At 47.9% G+C, this 21,116-nt stretch overlaps 2 protein-coding genes across 4 annotated transcripts in view; one reads left to right on the forward strand and one right to left on the reverse strand.

Annotated features, from left to right (window-relative positions):
* On the forward strand, positions 1-17,974 carry LOC307205647 (actin, alpha cardiac muscle 1-like). Of its 3 annotated transcripts, none has more exons than XM_079958305.1 (7): positions 1-16; positions 3,299-3,439; positions 6,994-7,318; positions 8,675-8,836; positions 10,225-10,416; positions 12,509-12,690; positions 13,409-17,974. In XM_079958305.1, the coding sequence occupies exons 2-7, from the start codon at positions 3,311-3,313 to the stop codon at positions 13,550-13,552; spliced, it is 1,134 nt and encodes a 377-aa protein (XP_079814431.1). In that variant the 5' UTR covers positions 1-16; positions 3,299-3,310; the 3' UTR covers positions 13,553-17,974. The 3 variants fall into 3 exon arrangements, with proteins under 3 accessions (XP_079814431.1, XP_079814430.1, XP_079814432.1); XM_079958304.1 differs by lacking the exon at positions 1-16 and adding an exon at positions 1,103-1,206; XM_079958306.1 differs by lacking the exons at positions 1-16; positions 3,299-3,439 and adding an exon at positions 6,877-6,898.
* NAA40 (N-alpha-acetyltransferase 40, NatD catalytic subunit) overlaps positions 15,216-21,116 on the reverse strand; it is an 18,350-nt gene continuing 12,449 nt past the window's right edge. The window contains exons 7-8 of the mRNA XM_079958470.1: positions 20,448-20,525; positions 15,216-19,127 (exon numbers count right to left, since the gene is read on the reverse strand). Coding sequence (XP_079814596.1) covers positions 18,986-19,127; positions 20,448-20,525 — 220 coding nt within the window. The 3' untranslated portion in view covers positions 15,216-18,985. The remainder of the gene's footprint in view (positions 19,128-20,447; positions 20,526-21,116) is intronic.

A 21,116-nucleotide genomic window follows, 5' to 3' on the forward strand; every position in this document is an offset into this window, starting at 1 on the left:
AGCATTAGGCATGCAGGTAGGAACATAGGAATCTACCTTATACTGAGTCAGACCAGTCTAGCTCAGAATTATCTGTACTCATGGATTGGGAGTTTCAGGCAGCCCAACCTGGATATGTCATTGTGGAATGAACCCCTATTCTCCGCACAGAGCTACAATTCCCCAAGTTTCCTATGAAGACGGATTGATTGCTCAAGCACTCTGGGAATTATATCTTTCTGTGAATAGGAATACAGTGGTACCTCGGGTTAAGAACTTAGTTCATTCTGGAGGTCCATTCTTAACCTGAAACTGTTCTTAACCCGAGGTACCACTTTAGCTAATGAGGCCTCCTGCTGCTGCCGTGCCACTGCCGCACGATTTCTGTTCTCATCTTGAAGCAAAGTTCTTAACCCGAGGTACTATTTCTGGGTTAGTGGAGTCTGTAACCTGAAGCGTCTGTAACCTGAAGCGTATGTAACCTGAGGTACCACTGTAGGGAGCCTTCTCTAACTACTTTCAGCACTCCTAACAAACTACAGTTCCCAGAATTATCGGGGGGACGGGACGGACCAGATTGTTTAAAGTGCTTTAAAACCTTTAAAGAAAAAACCTTCCCCCCTCTCTTTGGAGAGGAGGTAGAGAGCTGCTTCTGGCCCACAGGCCATGGGCTGCCCACTTGCATCTAAAAATAAGACCCCTGAGCAAAGTGCCTCCATCTCTCGCAATCCGAAGGCAGCAAATGGATCTTTACAGACTGCTCTGGATGCAAATGATTTCCCAGGTCTCTGTGTCACAGCCGTAAATGGCTGGGGAATGGTTTTGCCATGGTTACTGCAAGCAGGGGGTCTGGACCGTCCCCCCTCCCCGTCCCCCCACTCTTGGCCTTGCAAGTGTCTGCAAAACAGAGATGGGAGAAGGAGGGAGGCCAGACTGGTGAGGGGTGGGAGGTAAGCAGGTGGGGTCTGGCTTCCCCCAGCAGCTGAGCCATAAATGCCCATGAAAGGCACAAGTGACAGGTGGCCTGGAATGTGTCCAAATATGGAATGTATGAAACGTCCCTTTCAACCCTTGCGGGGGAAGGAGGCAGAGGGTGAGAGAGGCCGCCAGGAGCAGAGGGGAGGGGAGGAGTAAGGCCAGTGGGAGTTTAGGGGTATAAAGGACTGGACCCTGCGAGCCAAGCCTGACTGCTCTTTGCTTCCTTTCTCTGGGCTGCTGCAGGAACTGGTGAGTACCCCCAGAGCAGCCGATGCCGACTGTAAGTACTTTGGGGCAGAGACTCCGGCTGTGTACACAGCATACATTTAAAGCGTGTTCCCGCCTTGCAAAGAATCCTGGGAATTGTTGTCTACCCCTTCACAGAGCGACAATTCCCAGCACCCTTAACAAACCACAGTTCCCAGGCTTATTGGAGGTGTGGAGAAACATGCTTTGAATGTATGGTGTGTATGCAGGGCTGGGTGAGACAGAACTGTTTGTAGGAAGATCAGAAGCTGCCTTATGTTGAGTCTATTTGTCTCAGAAGTGTCCATACTGCCTGGCAGTGGCTCTCCAGGGTTTCAGACAAGGGTCTCCCCCTGCCTTACCTGGATATGCTGGGGATTGGACGTGAGACCTTCTACATGCAAGGCAGATGCTCTGTGACGGAACTAAGGGCCTTGCTCCCCTGGAAAGCCACTGCCAGTCATAGTGAAAAGGAATAGCAGGCCAGGTATGGTCACCTCTACAAAGGATAATGCGGACCTGGGAAAATGGCAACTAAAAGGTCAAAAACGGCGAGCATCTTTCCCCGTGATCATTTTTTAGTTTTTTTTTTTTTTGGGGGGGGGGATGCAAGTTAAGGGAGGATACGACTGAGAGGTGTATACGATTATGCATAGTGGGCAGAAGTTGTAGAGGGGGATGTTTTTCTGCCTCTCTTAAGACACACAACTCGTGGGCATCCCATAATTGCCACACCATGACTCTGAATGTTGGCAGATTTGGGGCAGGCAAAAGGAAGGACTTATTCACACGCTGCACAGTTCAACTTTGGAATTTGCCCCCCCCCCCCCCAGGGACAGTGATGGCCACCATCTTGGCTGGCTTAAAAAGGGGATTAGACCAATGACTGGAGAAGGATGCCAATGGCCTCTGAATACCAACTCCTGGGAATTGCAAGCTGGGAGAGAGAGCTTGGGTCCTCTTTGTGAGTTTCCCAAAGGCATCTGCTTTGGCTGCGAGAATAGAATGCTGGACTTTGTGGGTCTTTGGCCTGATCCAGCATCCAGGCTCTTCTGTTCTTCACATTCAATGCATTGCATCTCCCGTTGAAAGGATCCCAGCGGAAAACCTCTGCCCATGGCCGTGGTGAGCTGCCAGCAGCAGGAATAGGCAGCATTGCTCTAGTCTAGAATTTGGAACCAACTTTCTCCCGCCGCCACCAGTGATTGCAGCTACAGCTGTCTGGCGTGTACGCTTAAAATGTTTGCTTTCTGCCAAGCGGAAAGCTGAGGAAGCTTTCTATTTGGAAATGCAAGCTGCTTGCGTTCCGGACTGGAAAGTATCCAGATCGATTCTAGCTTTTCTGGGTTTTACCATTGTAGGGGAAACTCTATGGGCTGTCTCCAATGTTAGTCCTACTCAGAGTAGACCCATTGAAATTCATCAGCATGGTTAAGGGCTTATCCGCACTTCCTCTTGCCCTGCTGCTCCTCCCTGCCCACCCACCCACAAAGCTGCAATTCGGATTTCCCCTAGATTGCTATTTTCCCCAATACACTAAAGGTCAGCTTTTCCCTTGGAAAGGAGTGGGGCTGGGGGACCCGTGCTTTCTAGGCAGGGCACCGGCAGAAGTATGGATGAGCTCTAACTTAGGTCCATTGATTTCAATAGGTATACTCAAAGTAGAATTTAGTTGATTCACACCTTACGAGTTTATTCTACAAGAGGGAGGAAAACCAGGGCAAACAACCCCTTCCCCCTTCCTGAATCCTAAAATTCACGCAGGAGAAAAGGAATCAGATGGAATCTGGGAGGGATTTCCAACCAGTGATGTATTCGCTAATTTGCTAGACCTTGCAATTTTTAAAAATATTTGAATTACGTGTTCTCAGCGACCATGTTTCATGTTTCATGTGCTGTGTTTAATGGTCCGCCATTAGGTCTCAAGTTTGGGACCTGAAATTTCAGGGTATGGGATGCTCTAGACCTGGCAGCACTTGCCCCACATAGATATGGCACAGAAGGACTGCTGTCAGGGGGAAATAAAAGGAACAGATGAGGTCAGTGTGGGTCACTTCCAAAATGTAACCCTCACCACCCATATCTCATCCCTTAGTGAGCCAGCGCCATGTGTGATGACGAGGAGACAACTGCCTTGGTGTGTGACAATGGCTCTGGCTTGGTGAAGGCCGGCTTTGCCGGGGACGATGCTCCCCGCGCTGTCTTCCCCTCCATCGTTGGGCGCCCAAGACACCAGGTAAGGAAGCGGCGGCTGCAAGGCTCTGTTTGGTCCCCACTTGCACTATTCATTTAAAGCAGAGCCCTACCACTTCAAAAAGTCACAACTTCCCCACAATATCCCAGGGAGTTCAGTTTATGAAGGGTGCTGAGAATTGTTAGGAGAGACCCTCTTCCCCCTTGCAGAACTACAATTCCCAGAGCTCCCTGTGAGGAGGGATTGGCTGCTAAACCGCTCTGGGAATGGTAGCTTATTGTGGCATTCATGGTGATTTGTGCTTATGGTGTTATCAGGGCGGTTATACAAACAATCTTGCTTTCAATCGTATTTGTGCCTGCCAAAGTTTTGAGGAAGCCACGCTGCTTCGTTTCCAATCAATACACGTCCCATAACTTCCCCCTGCAATCCTGTATCTTTTTGTATTACTAAATGTACTACGGGGAATTGTTGTTTTCCTCTTTCCTTTTGTTGTGCTTCTCCATACAGCAATAGCGCGTTATCGTTGGCCAGGGTGGTTTAACAACCAATCCTCCTTTTCCAGGGAGCTCTGGGAATTGTAGCACTGGGTGGAGATTAGAGGCTCTTCTAAGAATTCTAGAACTCCCAGGTTTCTTTGGGGCTCGAAGCCGTGACCGTTGAAAGTGATGTGGTGCAGTCTCTGCTGCTCCCTAGGGCAGGAGTGAAGTTTCCAGACAGAAAAAGAAGTGTTGTTTCACACGCCACAGAGGAGGCAGCGATAGCCCACAATTTAGCTGGCTTTGAAAGGCGGCTAGGCAAATTCATGGAGGATAGCACAAGCGATGGCTCCTAACCACAATGGCTATGTTCTCCCTCCACGGTTAGGGGTCTCCTTAGCACCCTTAAGAACATGGGTAGGCAAACTAAAGCCCATGGGCCAGATCCGGCCCAATCACCTTCTCAATCCAGCCTGCGGACGGTCCAGGAATCAGCGTGTTTTTACATGAGTAGAATGTATGCTTTTATTTAAATTGCATCTCTGGGTTATTTGTGGGGCCTGCCTGGTGTTTTTACATGAGTAGAATGTGTGCTTTTATTTAAAATGCATCTCTGGGTTATTTGTGGGACATAGGAATGTGTTCATTTATCTATTTTCAAAATATAATCCGCCCCCCCCCAAAGTCTGAGGGACAGTGGACCGGCCCCCTGCTGGAAAAGTTTGCTGACCCCTGTTTAAGAAGCTGCAGCTCCCAAGGTTCTTTGGAGGAAGCCATGACTCTTAACTTGGTATCTTACTGCCTTAAATATACATGTGAATGTGGCCCTTGAGGAAACATTGCAGACCAACTAATAAACGCCGAATTATGTGCGGGTGGTTGAGTAGGAAAAAACACCACCACCAGTTTTAGAAAGCTTCAGAATGCACCTGCAAACTCTCCCACCCCACACTGGTCTGGAGGGGGTCGCCCTGAGGAGAGAGCAAGGATGCGGGTGGCCTTCCCTTTGGAGTCCTCCACCTCCAGCTTACCTCCACCTTACAGGCGGCCTGCCGGAGATCACCCCCAGAACAGCAGGGGTCTCCCTGACAAATTCCAACCCAGGCAATTAAGAGATCATTTGCCTCTTGGCTTTCCAATGGGATCCTGTTTCCTCCTGGGGTGAAGTTATGCTCTTAAACAGCTGCTAGGCCACAGCTTAGAAGGCAAAGAGCATTTGGGAGCCAGGGCATAAGGGTCAATGGCAAGGGGAGAAAGAGAGCCTGTCATGCCCTCCAACATTTCTCCAATGGAAATAGGGATGTCCTAGTCGGCGGTTCGAATCCCCGCGGCGGGGTGAGCTCCTGTCGTTCGGTCCCAGCTCCTGCCCACCTAGCAGTTCGAAAGCACCCCCAAGTGCAAGTAGATAAATAGGTACCGCTTTATAGCGGGAAGTTTACGGCGTTTCCATGCACTGTGCTGGTGCCGGCTCTCCAGAGCAGCTTCGTCAGACTGGCCACGTGAGCCGGAAGTGTCTTCAGACAGCGCTGGCTCCCGGCCTCTTAAGCAAGATGAGCACGCAACCCCAGAGTCGGACACGACTGGCCCGTACGGGCAGGGGTACCTTTATCTTTTTTAGTCAACAACAACAACAACTTTATTATTTATACCCCTCCTGTCTGACAGGGTTGCCCCAGCCACTCTGGTGGCATCCCATATATATAAAAAACAAAATAAAACATTAAACATCTTTTTAAAAACCTTCCCTATGCAGGGCTGCCTTCAGATGTCTTCTAAAGGTTGTATAGTTACTTATCTCCTTGGCTCGGGGGTCGCATAACTCCATCCCCTCCAACATTTATCCAATGAAAATAGGGACATCCTAAGGAAAAGCTGGACATTCCGGGATCAAATCAGAAACCAGGACAGCTTCTGTAAATCCAAGACTGTCCCTGGAAAATAGGGACACTTGGAGAGTCTGTGCTCGCGTGCGCGCGCGCCCTCTCTCTCTCTCTTTCTCTCTCTCTCACACACACACACGGAGAGAGAGAGGATGCTTCAAGTTTCAGACACTATGTTTATTGAGCCTACATCCTGATTTGCTTTGTACAAAGTTCCGTGGGGAGATGTATTTTGGTAGAAAGCTGCGGTATAAATTCCAACAATAATAACAATAACTAACAATAATAATTTCAATATTTTAGTTATCATCGAGTAACAAGGAGTTACTCAGCTGAATATGAGTGTAAGAAAAAGGACAAGAAATTATCAGTTATTTAACTTTCACTGTCATTCTAATCTTAGCTGTATAATTAATTGCTATTGCAGTAGGAACATAGAGACAAAATAAGTTGCCTTCTACAGAGCCAGACAGTTGGCCTATATAAACAGTTGTCTACACTGGCTGGTAGCAACTTTCCAGAGTTTTAGGCATGTAGTCTCTCCCGGCCCTGCCTAGAGATGCCACAGGGGAGTGAACCTGGGACCTTCTGCATGCCGAGCAGGTGTTCTGCCACTGAGCTACAGCCCTTATTATTGCCCAAGGCACCCAAATGACTTGCCGGCCTTGAATGCTCTGTACCCTTTTGGGCAGGAGGAAGCACCATTCCCTGCTCCCTTTAAGGAGATGATTGGGAGAAGAGTATCCAGATTGGAGGGCAGTGTTTCTACCCCCCCCCCCCCAAAAAAACCCCTGTGTCTATTTTGCTTGAAATTAAGCACCAGAAAGCCTAGGGAGGATTAGCTGTGGTGACCAGCACCCCCTGGGGCTGGAGGGCAGGGAGCCCAACATTGGCTGGAGCCAGAGCCAATAATAATAATAATAATAATAATAATAATAATAATAATAATTTATTTATACCCCACCCATCTGGCTGAGTTTCCCCAGCCACTCTGGGCGGCTGAGCCAATGGCAGATGGAGCCAATTAATTCTGGTTTTGCCCCCATCCTTCTCCCCACTGCTGCATTCTACAAGGGCCACACAGGGCCACACAAGGGCCACACAGAGACTAAGGAGGCAGAGCCACCCCCTGGACAGGACAGGTGAGGGCTGGACTGAAGGCAGGCTGGTTTGGCAACAGTCTAGCTCTCCCTAAAGGACCACCCTCTCCTGAGTCCCTGCTCTCGCTTGCTTCCAGGGCGTCATGGTGGGCATGGGTCAGAAAGACTCCTATGTGGGAGACGAGGCCCAGAGCAAGAGAGGCATCCTGACCCTGAAATACCCCATCGAGCACGGCATCATCACCAACTGGGACGACATGGAGAAGATATGGCACCACACTTTCTACAACGAGCTGCGTGTGGCCCCCGAGGAGCACCCCACCCTGCTCACCGAGGCCCCCCTCAACCCCAAAGCCAACCGGGAGAAGATGACCCAGATTATGTTTGAAACCTTCAACGTGCCTGCCATGTATGTGGCCATTCAGGCAGTGCTCTCTCTCTATGCTTCTGGCCGTACCACTGGTAAGTGTGTGTGTGTTTGCGTGCGTGCGCATGTGCTGTGGGGGGCCGAAATCAGCAAAATTGTTGATTGAACCCCCTTGGGACCAAGAGGCAGGGATAAACATGTTTTCAATGGATTAACAAATGGCATGAACTTGCCAGCTGCTTCCAAACCAGCTGTTTATTAAGCATTGGGTAGCTTAAGTGGATAGGTTAGAGCATGGGTAGGCAAACTAAGGCCCGGGGGGCCAGATCTGGCCCAATCACCTTCTAAATCTGGCCCACGGACAGTCCGGGAATCAGTGTGTTTTTACATGAGTAGAATGTGTCCTTTTATTTAAAATGCATCTCTGGGTTATTTGTGGGGTAAAGGAATTCGTTCATTTTTCTTCTTCAAAATATAGTCCAGCCCCCCACAAGGTCTGAGGGACAGTGGACCGGCCCCCTGCTGAAAAAGTTTACTGGCCCCTGGGTTAGAGTGTGGTGCTGATAATGCCAAGGTTGCAGGTTCGATCTCCGTATGGGACAGCTGCATATTCATGTATTAGAGAGGGCTGGATGAGATGACCCTCCAGGCCCCTTCCAACTCTATGATTAATTCACCCTGACTTGTTTGCAGGGAGATTGTGGGCTGTTTAATGAGCAATTTACATTTGTTGCTCCTCTTGCTTTCTTCTCACATTCATTCCTTGCTCCGGCTACTTTTGCCTCTGGCCCCAAGACCTGCAGAAAGGAACGTGGTCCTTAGACTAAAAATGGTTCCCCACCTCTATGCTAGGGCAGGGGTCGCCAAACTTTTAGGACCAGCGGGTACATTTCGTTTGTGCCAGTCACAAAACAGTAGCTACTATGTGGGGGTGGGGCACAACACAAAATGGCTGCCATGGAGAGTGTGCCATAACACAAAATTAGAGAGACCGCCATGCCTGGCAACCATGAGAAGTCAGCTATGCCCTGCTGGTCCTGATTCTGGAAATCACGGAGTATTGATTTTACACACAAAAACACGCACAATGCTGTTGTTTCTGTCTAACAGGAACATGGAGCATTCCTCAATACCAGGGAAAATATACAAGGTGACCCCACCACTCTTGTTCCTTATAAATTGCTTAGAAGGCACATTTGACCCCTTTCTTTCTAGGAGGGCAAGAAAGCTCAGAGTCTGGAGCACCATGGTACTGGTGTGGGTGCTGGGTTGGCAACCCCTGCTCTAAAGTATTGTGGCAAATGTTAACTGGCAGCTATCTGGCATGCATTCACCACGTAAGGCCAGCCAGGCTAAAAGCCCTCTCCCCCAGCCAAAAGGCTGTCTTGTGGGACACCTAGCAGCTTCCTCTCTCTCCAGCTCCCTACCAACTCAGGTCTCCTCTTCTGTAGGAATTGTACTGGATTCTGGAGATGGCGTTACCCACAACGTCCCCATCTATGAGGGCTACGCCTTGCCCCATGCCATACAGCGCTTGGATCTGGCTGGCCGCGACCTCACCGACTACCTGATGAAGATCCTAACCGAGCGTGGCTATTCCTTTGTCACCACTGGTAAGAGAACTGCTACGTGGTTCCGCTTTAATTCTGCAGCCAATGTCTGCTTGAGTCTACTCCCTGCACCAGCCAAGAGCATTGTTCATGCCATCTGAAAACAAACACTGAATGCCTTAACTCTGACCCCATGTGCGCTATACATTTAGAGCAGTATCATACCACTTTGAACAATCATGGTTTCACCCAAAGAATCCTGGGAGGTGTAGTTTGTTAAGGATGCTGAGAGTTATTAGGAGACCCCTATCGTCCTCACAGAGCTCCAGTTTCCAGAGTGGTTTAAACAGTCAATCCCTCCTCCCAGGGAACCCTGGGAATTGTACAGTGGTGCCCCGCAAGACGAATGCCTCGCAAGACGAAAAACCCACTAGACGAAAGGGTTTTCCATTTTTCGAGGCGCTTCGCAAGACGAATTTCCCTATGGGCTTGCTTTGCAAGACGAAAACGTCTTGCGAGTCTTGCGATTTTTTTTGCTCCCCCCCTTTTTCTAAGCCACTAATCCGCTAATAGACGCTTTGCCGCTAATAGCCGCTAAGCCGCTAATAGCGCTAATCCGCTAAGCCGCTAATAGGGTTGCTTCGCAAGACGAAAAAACCGCAAGACGAAGAGACTTGCGGAATGGATTCTTTTCGTCTTGTGAGGCACCACTGTAGCTCTCTGAGAGGAACAGAAATATAATGAATTGAAAAAGATGTTTAAAATAACGTTTGTAAAAAAACCAACCCAGAACTTTTCCTTTTTTGGGAACTATAGAGACAGAACTACGCAAACTGTATAGAAATTTATTCATGTATGCGACTATGGCGGCAAGAATGTTACTTGCCCAAAAATGGAAAGAATTCATCCCAGCAAATGAAGAATGGATACGGAATATGCAGAAATGGCGAAACTTACTAGGAAAAAAAAAGTTAACAAACTTTTTATAAAAGAGTGGAAATGGTTTATGGAATATTTACAAACAAACTGTAAACAGATAAGAACATTGGCAGGATTATTGTAATAACCTGCAGTTTTATCAGAGTATATCTTTAAAGTACATGAATAAATGAGCAAATTAAGTTAATTTGGATATGCCGAAAATATTAAAAATAAATTTAAGGAACCACAGGAAGAGGGGGAAGGAAGTCAAGCTTTGAAATGTTAAAATGATTGTAAAATTATTGAAATGTATAAACTGAAAATCATAAAAAAGGAATCTCCTGGCGGTTCTCAGCTCCCTAACAAACTGCACCTCCCGGGGTTCTTTGTGGTGGGGCCACACTGTTCAAAGCGGTATGATAGTGCTTTCAATCTTGAGTGCAGATGGAGCCTTCAGCTGAGTGACAGAACCAGTTCTTCCAAGCTGTGGGCTTCCTCTAACGGACCAAATCCTTCCTGCCTCCCTGCAGCTGAACGGGAGATTGTGCGCGACATCAAGGAGAAGCTGGGCTACGTGGCTTTGGACTTTGAGAACGAGATGGCCACCGCCGCTTCCTCCTCCTCCCTGGAGAAGAGCTACGAACTGCCTGATGGGCAAGTCATCACCATTGGCAACGAGCGTTTCCGGTGCCCAGAGACCCTCTTCCAACCCTCGTTTATTGGTGAGAAACAGTGGGAGCACAGGAGACCTCTCTAGCAGAGACTTCTGCCCCACAGCTCCTATTATGCCAGACCATTGGCTCTGGTGGCTGTGGCTGAAGGGCCCACAGACTGACCCAACCATGGGGCTTGTTCTGGAAGAGTGAGGGGTTTGGAGTACCTGAGAAGTCAGCTGCGGCCATAGGTGAGGGATGGGGAGCTTCTGCAAATGTCATCAAGCAGAGGCTTGCTGGCTGGGGCGGCAATTGAGAGATGTGTGAGGGGTTAAGGCATGTCAGTGGCAAAAAGGTCAGTCTTCTCCTTTGAGACCGCTCAGAAATGTCACACTGGTTTTACTGATGGCGAAAACGTTTACTGACACACGTCAGGAAGTGCAGGGAGCCCAGGGTGGGCGTCTCGATGATACGAGCCTTGACCAGAGAGAAGGGTATCAGGTAGACACATTCCACTTATGGATTAGGGCCGAGGCTTTGGCAGCGGGTGGAGAGGAACAGCTGATCGCGCCAGGACAGGGCTCTTCGATGCTCTTTTTTCTACCCCAAAAATAGGCAGGGAAGCGGCAAAATTCCAGGATAGTATCCTCCTTCTCCTAAATGGAGGGGGAAGCATGACCTCCTGCTAAGCAGCTGCTGTAACTTGAGGCCATCACAAAATCCTTTGACTTTTGCCCTTGGCGAAGGATTCTTCTCTGTGGGTCTCCTCGCTTTCAAAGATCTCCCAGCCCTTCTTTCTTCAAACTCCTTCCGGCCTTGCAGCACCAGGTGCAGAAGAGATTGCAGGCTGTACCCGGGACTAGCATGACAAAGCAGCAGTATGGGCTGTTTCACCTTATTAAAATCAGATCTGGAAGATACTGTGTTCTATCTCTAGCCCTAATGGGAGCTCACAAGGCCCAGAGGAGCCGGAAAAAAAAAAACTTGCTTAAAACTAGGCAACTTAGCAATTGCCCTAATAAAGGCACTTCCTGGGAGGTCTTTGAGTGTTGTTGTTTTTAGTAGCCTCTTGGCAATTGCTTTTTCCTGTTTGTTTTCTACTAGGCTAGCTCTCTCTGCTTCTCGTCTGCTGACAGCCTCCACGGTTTCTGTTCTGGCTGTGGAGGCCAGGCTGATCCATCCCTCCTCCACTAGCCTGTTCGCTTGCACAGAATTACTTGTCGCCTGTGGTGACCAGGCATGGTGGTTAAATGCAAGGCTGAGCAAGATTGGCTCTCAGAATGAATACAACCCACACCTGTCACGTGCAGAATTATCATTAAATTGCCAGCCCTTCACCCTGAGGTCCCAGGGCAGTTTACAGCAATTAAAACGCAACATTGTTTTGTTGTTTAGTCGTTTAGTCGTGTCTGACTCTTCATGACCCCATGGATCAGAGCACGCCAGGCACTCCTGTCTTCCACTGCCTCCCGCAGTTTGGTCAAACTCATGCTGGTTGCTTCAAGAACACTATCCAACCATCTCATCTTCTGTTGTCCCCTTCTCCTTGTGCCCTCCATCTTTCCCAACATCAGGGTCTTTTCCAGGGAGTCTTCTCTTCTCATGAGGTAGCCAAAGTATTGGAGCCTCAACTTCAGGATCTGTCCTTCCAGTGAGCACTCAGGGCTGATTTCCTTCAGAATGGAGAGGTTTGATCTTCTTGCAGTCCATGGGACTCTCGTGTCTCCTCCAGCACCATAATTCAAAAGCATCAATTCTTTGGCGATCAGCCTTCTTTATGGTCCAGCTCTCACTTCCATACATCACTACTGATGTATGGCACATACAGGGCACCCAAGATGGACAGGTCATAGTGGAGAGTTTTGACCAAACGTGATCCACCTGGAGCAGGAACCGACAAGCCACTCCAGTATCCCTGCCAAGAAAACTCCATGGACAAAGACAAAAACGCAACATTAAAAACAGTTTAAGGCAACTTGGTATCACAAAAAACAAGGTGGTTCCTGAAAATACACACCTCAGGTGTCAAAGGTCAGGGTAAAGATGCACCTCTGTTTAAGGATACATCCTTTTGTGCCAAATATAGTCAATTAGCATTAAATTAGCCATATACCCTGCTCACCAGATTTTGCAATCTTGCTCCTTTTTTTTTTTAACCCAGGCATGGAGTCTGCAGGCATCCACGAAACCACCTACAACTCCATCATGAAGTGTGACATCGACATCCGTAAGGACCTGTATGCCAACAACGTGCTCTCTGGCGGCACCACCATGTACCCTGGCATCGCTGACCGTATGCAGAAGGAAATCACCGCCTTGGCACCCAGCACCATGAAGATCAAGGTGAGACTGGCAAATAGACAGCAGAATTATTAACATTTGGCATCCCATTCCAACAGATAGGTAAGAGGAAAGCTGTGATAGATTCAGAAGTTACTGGGGTGTTTGTGTGTGTGTGTGTGTGTGTGTGTGTGGACAACCAAGATGATCAAGGGTCTGGAAACTAAGCCTATGAGGAGCACTTGAAGGAGCTGGGTATGTTTAGCCTGGAAAAGAAGAGACTGAGAGGAGATATGATAGCTATCTTCAAATATCTTAAGGGCTGTCGCATGGAGGAGGGAGCATGCTTCTTTTCTCCCTGTATTTAGAAACCTCCAAGGAAGGAGAGTCCACCACCTCTCGTAGGAGTCTGTTCCACTGCTGAGCAGCTCTTACTGTCAGAACGTTTTTCCAAATGCTTAGTCGGAATCTCCTTTCTTGCAACTTGAAGCTATTGGTTCAAGTCTACCCTCCTCTGCACACCTTCCAGCTTGTCAACATCCTTCTTAAATTGTAGTGCCCAGATGATCCCCTTGTTGGTTCTCACACCTTTTGGGAAATTGTCAGCGATGCAATGGAGGAATTTCTCAGACCTTACACTCTTGGCAAAGTTTGAGTCCCAACAGATAATGGGGAAGTTGGAATCCCCCCATTACTATTTCTCTCCTTTTTGAATGTTTGGTAATCTGCTCTAGTAAGGCATCATCCACCCCTGGTTAACTTTCTCACTTGCTCCCTTTAGATCATTGCTCCTCCGGAGCGGAAGTACTCTGTGTGGATCGGCGGCTCCATTTTGGCTTCCCTCTCCACCTTCCAGCAGATGTGGATCAGCAAGCAAGAGTATGATGAAGCCGGGCCATCCATTGTCCACAGGAAGTGCTTCTAAAACGTCTCTTCCTTACCCTCCCTGGCTTCTCCATTTCAGGTTCCAGCTGCTGTCCCTTCCTCCCAGATTTCATGGTGGTGCTTATGCCATTGGCTCACGCTGCAAGAGCCATTCCTCCTCTTGACTGCCCACCTAGCCCCAGCGCTGAGAGGTCTACTCATGAGTATAATGGAAAAAAAATATTTGCAGAAGGCTCTTCTGCTCCTCAGGGTCTTATTTCCATGGAATCATCCCTTCTGCAACACCACATATGGTGCTAGTGTCTCAAGTTTGAGTATTTGCCATTACTCCGTCTTTTCTCTCTCCTTCCTGAAACCTTAAAGAATAAAGCAGTTTTACAGTAGAATACCGTGGCTCAGAGTCTTCTGGGGCATTCACAAGACTGGCCCAAGATGTTTTCCTACTTGAGGTGAAGCAGCAAATGGGCTGGTCCTGTCAAGGCGCATAGTACCAAAGGTCAGTCATAAGAAGGGCGCTGCTGGATCAGGCCAATGGCCTATCTATTCCAGCAATGAGCTTTATGGCTGACCAGGAATTAGAACCTTTGGCTTCCAGCTCCAACACTTGAACCACTACGCCAGGGATTCCCAAACTGTGGTCTGTGTGCTTCATTCAGGAGGTCTGTGGCATTGCTGTGGCCTTGTGGTTGAAGAAAGGAGATAGCACATCCATCGCATTCAATATGTATACAGTACTGATTTGCAAAGGTATTTTTATTGCTCCTCTTCTTACTTATATTACGTTTTACTGCATTACGTGGAATACGTGTATTACATTCTATGGAATTCAAACTGCAATACACTAAAAGACAAGAAAGAAAGGAAGCAATGAAACTGCAGTTGAGAATCGTACAGTATCTAGCACAGCACATGAAACTTGATGTAACAGGCAGAAAACCATTTAAGTGGTGCCTAGAACTGGACGCAGTACACCAGATGGGGTTCTGGCCAAGGCAGAATAAAGTGTACTATTGCACCCCTTGATCCGGACACTATACTTCTGTTGATGCAGCCTAGAATTGCATTAGCTTTTTTTGCTGCGGCACCACACTGTTGACTCGCGTTCAGCTTCTGGTCTGCTAAGGCCTGTCTCATCTCAGCTGAGAGTTCCACAGAGTTGGGACCAGAATACTGAATGCACAGCTTCTGAGCTGGGCATCTGAGCCACTAACAGTCTTCCCTGAATATCACAGTGACCAAGGGGGAATATAAAGGAATCAAGTGGTCTTTAATGGCCTTTCATCCTTGGGAAAGGATGGAAACTGCTCAGATGGTTGAATTAATGAGCGCTTATTAAAAAACTGTAGGGGGAAGGGCCAGGTTGCTTCCAAACATCCCAGGATCCCACACTTGAGACATTTGAGAAACACACACAGCTAGAGACTGAAGAAAATGTTTATTTTCAAACATATGAATAAAACAAATACCAAAATTAAAAAGTCAGTTTGTTCCCTTTGATTCTGGTGAAAATATTTGCCAAGAAATGTAATTACCATAGAAAATTATTCTAAAAACTTTTGGGGGGGACAACCCCCCCAAAAAACCCACAAAATAAAGAGGGCAAATGAAGAGGGCAAAAAGGACACTAGATACATAGAAGTATACAGTGCAGAGTTTACAACTTAATATTACAAAGCATGCCAGATTTTTTTGGGGGGGGGGCAGGGGGGAAAATAAAAATACAAGTGAGAGTTAGCCACACTCAACCACCTTTTCTTGATACTTTGGAATACGGAAAGAGATTCATGTATAAGGTAACAAAAACAAAAGGTTAATATAGCAAACTGCAATTATCAATGGATTTTTGCTATAGGGAGGTAATATCCAGAGAACGGTTAGCTTATCTACTGTTCAAAAAGTCCAAAAGAGCTAGAAGCTTCGTAGACTGTCCCTAGCATATCAAACAAAACAAAAATGAACACGATAGCAACTTTCCCATGTTAATAATTTAAAAAAAAGCAACAGGGGGGCTTATCTTAGGAACATGGTTGTTTTTTAAACAAAAAAGGGGATTGTTTTGTGTTAAATGAGGCCCATTTGTTTCTACATCCTGCTACAGGCAATTAAGTGAGACCAGGATGACATGGTCATGCGAAAGAGTGAAGTTGACTCCACAAACTTTCAGGGGGAACAGTGCTAAGATGAGTAGATGCCCCATGCAAGAGAGGGGAGAATAGCTCTCTTTGCCTTGGTCCTGCTCACAATGGAACAGATTAAAGACAGCCATGCAAGGCTGAATTCTGCGTCTCTTGTTGCCCTAGGCCAGGGCGGCATGTTCCTGCACAAACAGGAGAGTGCATTAAAGAGCCTCCTACTGCCACATGGGAGAAAGACATGCTAAACCCATGCAGGGGAGCAAAGTGTTCTGGAAGCAGCAAGTGCTCAAAATTGTGTGCTACCCCCAGCAAAGTGAGCGCCCCTTCAGTTAGGGCACCCAGCCTGCCTGAGTAGTCTATCCGCCCCCACAGGCGGCATTTGGACCCCCTACCACAACTTCACTTTTTCATCACTTTGTATCTAGAAGGCACACATTTCCTGGGAGGTGAGAAGTGGCTGTGCCACATCCCAAAACCGCTGCACAGCAGGACTAGAGGTCCTCCATGTGTTACTGGACTACAACTCCCACTAGCCCTGACCAGTGACCTCGCATACCTGGGGCTGTTGGGAGTTGGAGTCCAACCAAATCCAGAGGGCCACATGCTCCTCATCCCTGCCATAGTGTCTGTGGCACACTGCTGCCTATTCTGTAGCTGTATCTGCCCCTTGATAAATGAGAGGTTGCAGAACAGGCACCAAGCTCATGAAGAGGTCTCCTGGCTGAGTCTCCATCACTTCCAGAAAGGGATAGGGAGATGCCTGTTAGACTGACTGAAAGCAGTGCTTGCAATGCTCTCAAGTTATCACTGGTCCATGAGCCTTTCCCCAGTGCTGACAACTGAAAGCAAAGCGAGTTTCTCAAGGGGGAAGGGGTGCAAACTAAGAAACAGTCTGAGACTTGCAGCTTGCCTGTCTGTCTCACCATGCAGGCACTCTTGTCCCTGTCAATTCTGCAGCCAGGAGTGAGAAGACACAGTGATGAGATCCACTTGTACCCCGCCTGCGGATCAATCTTGGAAAATCTGATCCCCAGATGCTCACAATGTTGGCCATCGCTGCTCCAGCCCTGAATGATCCACATGCACACACAAAAGCCTGCATGCAACTCACTCCTTGGCTGTAGACAATGCATTTCTACAAAAATCTAAGTATGAACTTGTGGAGTTACGATCCAATTTCCAAGAGAGGAAAAACCACTAGCAATCTATCTATTTGGTAAGATGCAATTCAAGTAGCAGGGCAATTTTTAATTCTTAAAAAAGAGGCTTGGGGCCAGAGAAAGCCAGCATGGTGTTCTCCAGATGTTGCTGAATGATCCTCCCTGATTGTAGGTCATGCTGGCTGTGGCTGATGGGAGGTGGAGTCCAGCAACATCTGGGGGAGGGGCACTCACACTGGTCACCCCGAGTTCAGGCATTTAAAGGCTGAAGAGTAGGAGCACCCATTTTGCATCCCTTCAGAGGGAACCAGAAAAAGGCAAAGAGGCACACCCTGAGACAGAAGTGAGGTCCTGAGGTTGTGCGGCTGGTGCGAGAGGCTCCATTTTGGGCAAAGGGGAGTTATGGGATGGATCACTTGCGCCACCAGCATTGCTACAGCAGAGGACGACCAACACTGGGAAATACTACCCAGGCAGTTGTCAGCAGGGCCTGGTAGAGCATGCAACGACAGAACTTGGGACGCACGAAAGCTATTGGCGGTTGCCTGGCAACCATCAGCCACTCTCCTCCCAAAACTGCTGCTATGTTGCAGCCTAGATCACTAAGGAAGCCTGGTGGGAAGAGCAGGGCCAGGCCAGTGATTGATAGTTGCAGCAAGAGGACCTGGCTGGTCAATTCTTAACACCTCAAATGAAGCTTGTACACACCAACACACCTCACTGAGGCAAGAAGGGAGTAAGATGTCATTTCTGCACAGCATGTCATAAAGATGGGAAAATGACACTACACTGTGTTAAAAAGCTGCAACTTAAGATAATTAACTGAAGGCAAAGGCTGTCCCTTCTGATGATGAAGCATCAATGCAAAGCCAAGGCATTCAAGAACATCTTTAGAGAAAAACCCAAACCAGAACATCCTCGCTTCATAATATACAGCAGGGATGAGGAACCTATAGTTTTCAAGATGGGTGTTTGGGCTCCAGTTCTCATCCTCCCCAACCACTGCCCATGCTGGCTGGGGCTGATGGGAGCTGGAAACCAATAGCAGCTGGAGGGGCACAGGTTACTCACCCCGCTACACAGGATTCAGAAATGCCAGAGCTGCCTGTTTCCCAAAGACTCAAAAGGGTGAAGGGCCCTGAACAACCAAAAATGTTAATAGCATTTTGGGGGGGGGGGGAATCTCCTGCACGCTTCCTTCAACTCAGCCTTTTGGACACAGGATTAGCAAATTCAGTTATCATTGCTTCGAACTCTTGCAAGTTTTCTCCAGGTGGTGTGTCTGTGCGCAGAAAGTCACCTGTGTAGGTCACTGATAGCTTGATTTGGCTTCTAAGGTCCTCTAAGGACACAGCCATACGGGACTCGCCAGCAGCAAACTGCACAAGCAGTACATCTGCATCAATATTTTCCCCACCCCCCACGTATAAACAAAAGGGAAGTGCTCCAGGCATGATCAATGCAGAACATTAATCAGGGTATGATTCTAAAACCTGTACAAATCTTTTCTCCTCCCCTCCCCTCTCCCCCCATCAACTAAAAAACAACAGGTGGCTGCAACATACACCCAGGAGAAATCCAAGCAACAGGATGGAGTCAGGCAAGGTTTCCCCAGGTAGCCCATGCAGGGGACCACATCCAATTAGATACACATTGCAGTTTTGTGGCAAAACAGCAGTCCAATGTAACAACCGAAGAAAGGAGAGGCACAGATCAATGCAGGTGAGGAAAGGTCACGTTTCTAGATCTGCTACTCCAATAAGGATTCTGTAAAACTCACTCCCTGCACCTCTTCAGCTTGGAGGGAGAGCGCTATCCCCACCATTCACTTGGGGAATTAACTATTTCTTCATTGCAGCAGCATGGGCTTAACAAATAAGCAAGCAAACCCTGCTGCCCAGATTCATGCCTTCGGATCAAGACTGTAAGTATGCAAGATCTAGCACTAGGTCTGAGACTTAGGCATGACTTTGGTTCCCAGAGCCTCCCGTACGGAGGAAGATCTTCCATCCTGGGATTCAGGATGCAATAAAGGAGTCTTGTTTGTCCTGGCTTGGGGGTGTACCAAGAAATGGAGGAAGTGGGGAGGTGGGGGGCAGGATCAGGCAATGGAAACCAAAGAGAAAGGCAGGGTTGTGTGGAGAGAGCCGGGTTCTTTCTCAGGAGTGAAGGACAACCTCAATGGCAGCAGCCTCCGCAGTGACCACCCAGGTGAGAGTGCTGGCTCTCGCCAAACTTTGTTCTCCGGCTGAGGATCTCGTAAGAGCAGTCATCCCCGCAGCAGCCAGACATGCTGGGTGAGGTATCATCGATTTCAAACCTGCAGGGGCAGAAGTAGTTGTAGTGAAGGAGGAGGAGAGGAGATAGAGGATAGAGGAAAGTGTCAGGCATTTGCATCAATGCTTAAAATGCAGCCACATCTGTGCAACTGGAGCTGGCCTGGCCCCTTGGCGTGGTCTCCACAAGCAACTGATTGCATGAAGAGTCTGTTTGTAGAAACAGGGCAGAATCAGAAGAAAAGAAAATATGTGAGGAAAGCCCTGCTGACCAGACCAAAGGCCCAGGTTCCTTGTTTTACAGTAACCAAGCAGATGTCCCAAAGGGGAGCCTGTGATCAGGATCAGAGAACAACAGCAACTCTCCCCACTTGCGGTCCCCAACAAAAGATTTTCATAGGCATACTGCCTCTGACAGTGGAGGGAAGACTGTGACTAATAGCCTTATATTCCATGAATTGCTCTAGTCCCGTTTCAAAGCTTTCCAAGTTGGTCCAGGCCATCAGAGTATCTTGTGGGAAGCTGTAGTTATTTGGTAGCTTGTGCTATTGTTGGAACAGTGCCTGCTGCCCTTGGCCTAAGAAATAATAATAATAATAATAATAATAATAATAATAATAATAATAATTTATTATTTGTACCCCGCCCATCTGGCTGGGTTTCCCCAGCCACTCTGGGCGGCTTCCAACAAAGATAAAAAATACACTAAAATGTCACATATTAAAAACTTCCCTGAACAGGGCTGCCTTCAGATGTCTTCTGAATGTCAGGTAGTTGTTTATCGCTTTGACAGAAAGGTGTGGGGAACCTCGGACCTGCAAGGCCTCCTCTCCTGGCCTCATCTCCACCCAGCAATTAGACTGGTGGAGGGGGGAGCCTTCTACTGGAACCAGTGGGAGCTTTCTTTCCATTGTTGAAGGGGGAAAGGAAGCAGGAAAAATGGATGATCTGCCTGGAGATTATAGCTGGGAAGGGAAGGACTAGGTGTGTGGATGTATAGGATATATATGGGCGCACCCACTTTGCTGTGGCCCCACCCACCTCTGGCATGTGGTCTCCCAGAAGGTTAGCCATCAAGGAATATTGTTCTGAAAAGGGCTCTGTGCCCTTTGCTCAGAGAGGGACAGGGAACCACTGGCCCTCTACATTTTGTTGGACTCCAACTCCCATCAACCCCAGCCAGCATGGCCAGAGATCAGGGATGATGAGTCCAGGAACATCTGAAGGACCACATGCTCCCTATCCCTGGCCAAAGAGAGTCAAATAGCCAACTATCACAAGGGTAGGAGAGGGGCATCTCCCCAAACCAATCTTCTTCTGGTCTCTACTTCAGGTGAGCAAAAAAGAAGTAAATGAAGTCTTACTGTAACGCTTCTCTGAAGAACTGGTAGGCCCCATGATTGTGTTTAAATACTGTTAACATGACTTTCTTCATCTGTGTACTAAGAGCCAGGGAGAAGACAAGGTCAGCTTGGTATGAGGTCACAAGAAAGAAAGCAAAAGCCAAACAAAGCTCCTTGCACTTTCACAGTAGTCTAATTTAAATTAGTTCCAATCCCATGTAAAAATTGAAATTAGCAAATAAATACACACACGTGTCTGTTTATTTGGGGATGGCCATCTTATCTTAACCCAAAGTTTGAAAGTGTATTTGGTATAGAATTGGATCCTCCACACAACTGCCAAGTTTTAGCAGAGCTAACACAGTACTACTTAAAACAGAGAGCATAATCTAATGACTGTACCCAATGATGGTCTACTCTGAGTAGGGCTCATTCAAAAGAATGGACTTGATCAACTTTGGTTTACTCATTTCAGTGTGCCTACTCACAGTAGGACTTCACTGGATACAACCCTAGGTTTTAAAATCCAGACATTTTCAAAGAGCACAGCAAGCTAGCTAGCACGACAGCAGTTTATAGCTGCATGTTCATCTGGGAGCAATTATCTTGCGTGCTCACACACCTGTTATGTGCAAATCAGATGATGCCGATGATTATATTAAAGCAAGATTGGAGCCTAGGGATGGGAAA

Source organism: Podarcis cretensis, assembly GCF_951804945.1.
Source record: "Podarcis cretensis genome assembly, chromosome: 16".
In the NCBI taxonomy this organism is placed as follows: domain Eukaryota; kingdom Metazoa; phylum Chordata; class Lepidosauria; order Squamata; family Lacertidae; genus Podarcis; species Podarcis cretensis.

What these genes read in the sequence shown, in the direction of transcription:
- LOC307205647 (XM_079958305.1), top strand. Translation starts at nt 3,311, where the DNA reads ATGTGTGATGACGAGGAGACAACTGCCTTGGTGTGTGACAATGGCTCT. An exon ending in CTTCCAACCCTCGTTTATTG is followed by an intron (nt 10,417 to 12,508) that starts GTGAGAAACAGT and finishes TTTTTAACCCAG; the next exon opens with GCATGGAGTCTGCAGGCATC. An exon ending in CCAGCACCATGAAGATCAAG is followed by an intron (nt 12,691 to 13,408) that starts GTGAGACTGGCA and finishes TGCTCCCTTTAG; the next exon opens with ATCATTGCTCCTCCGGAGCG.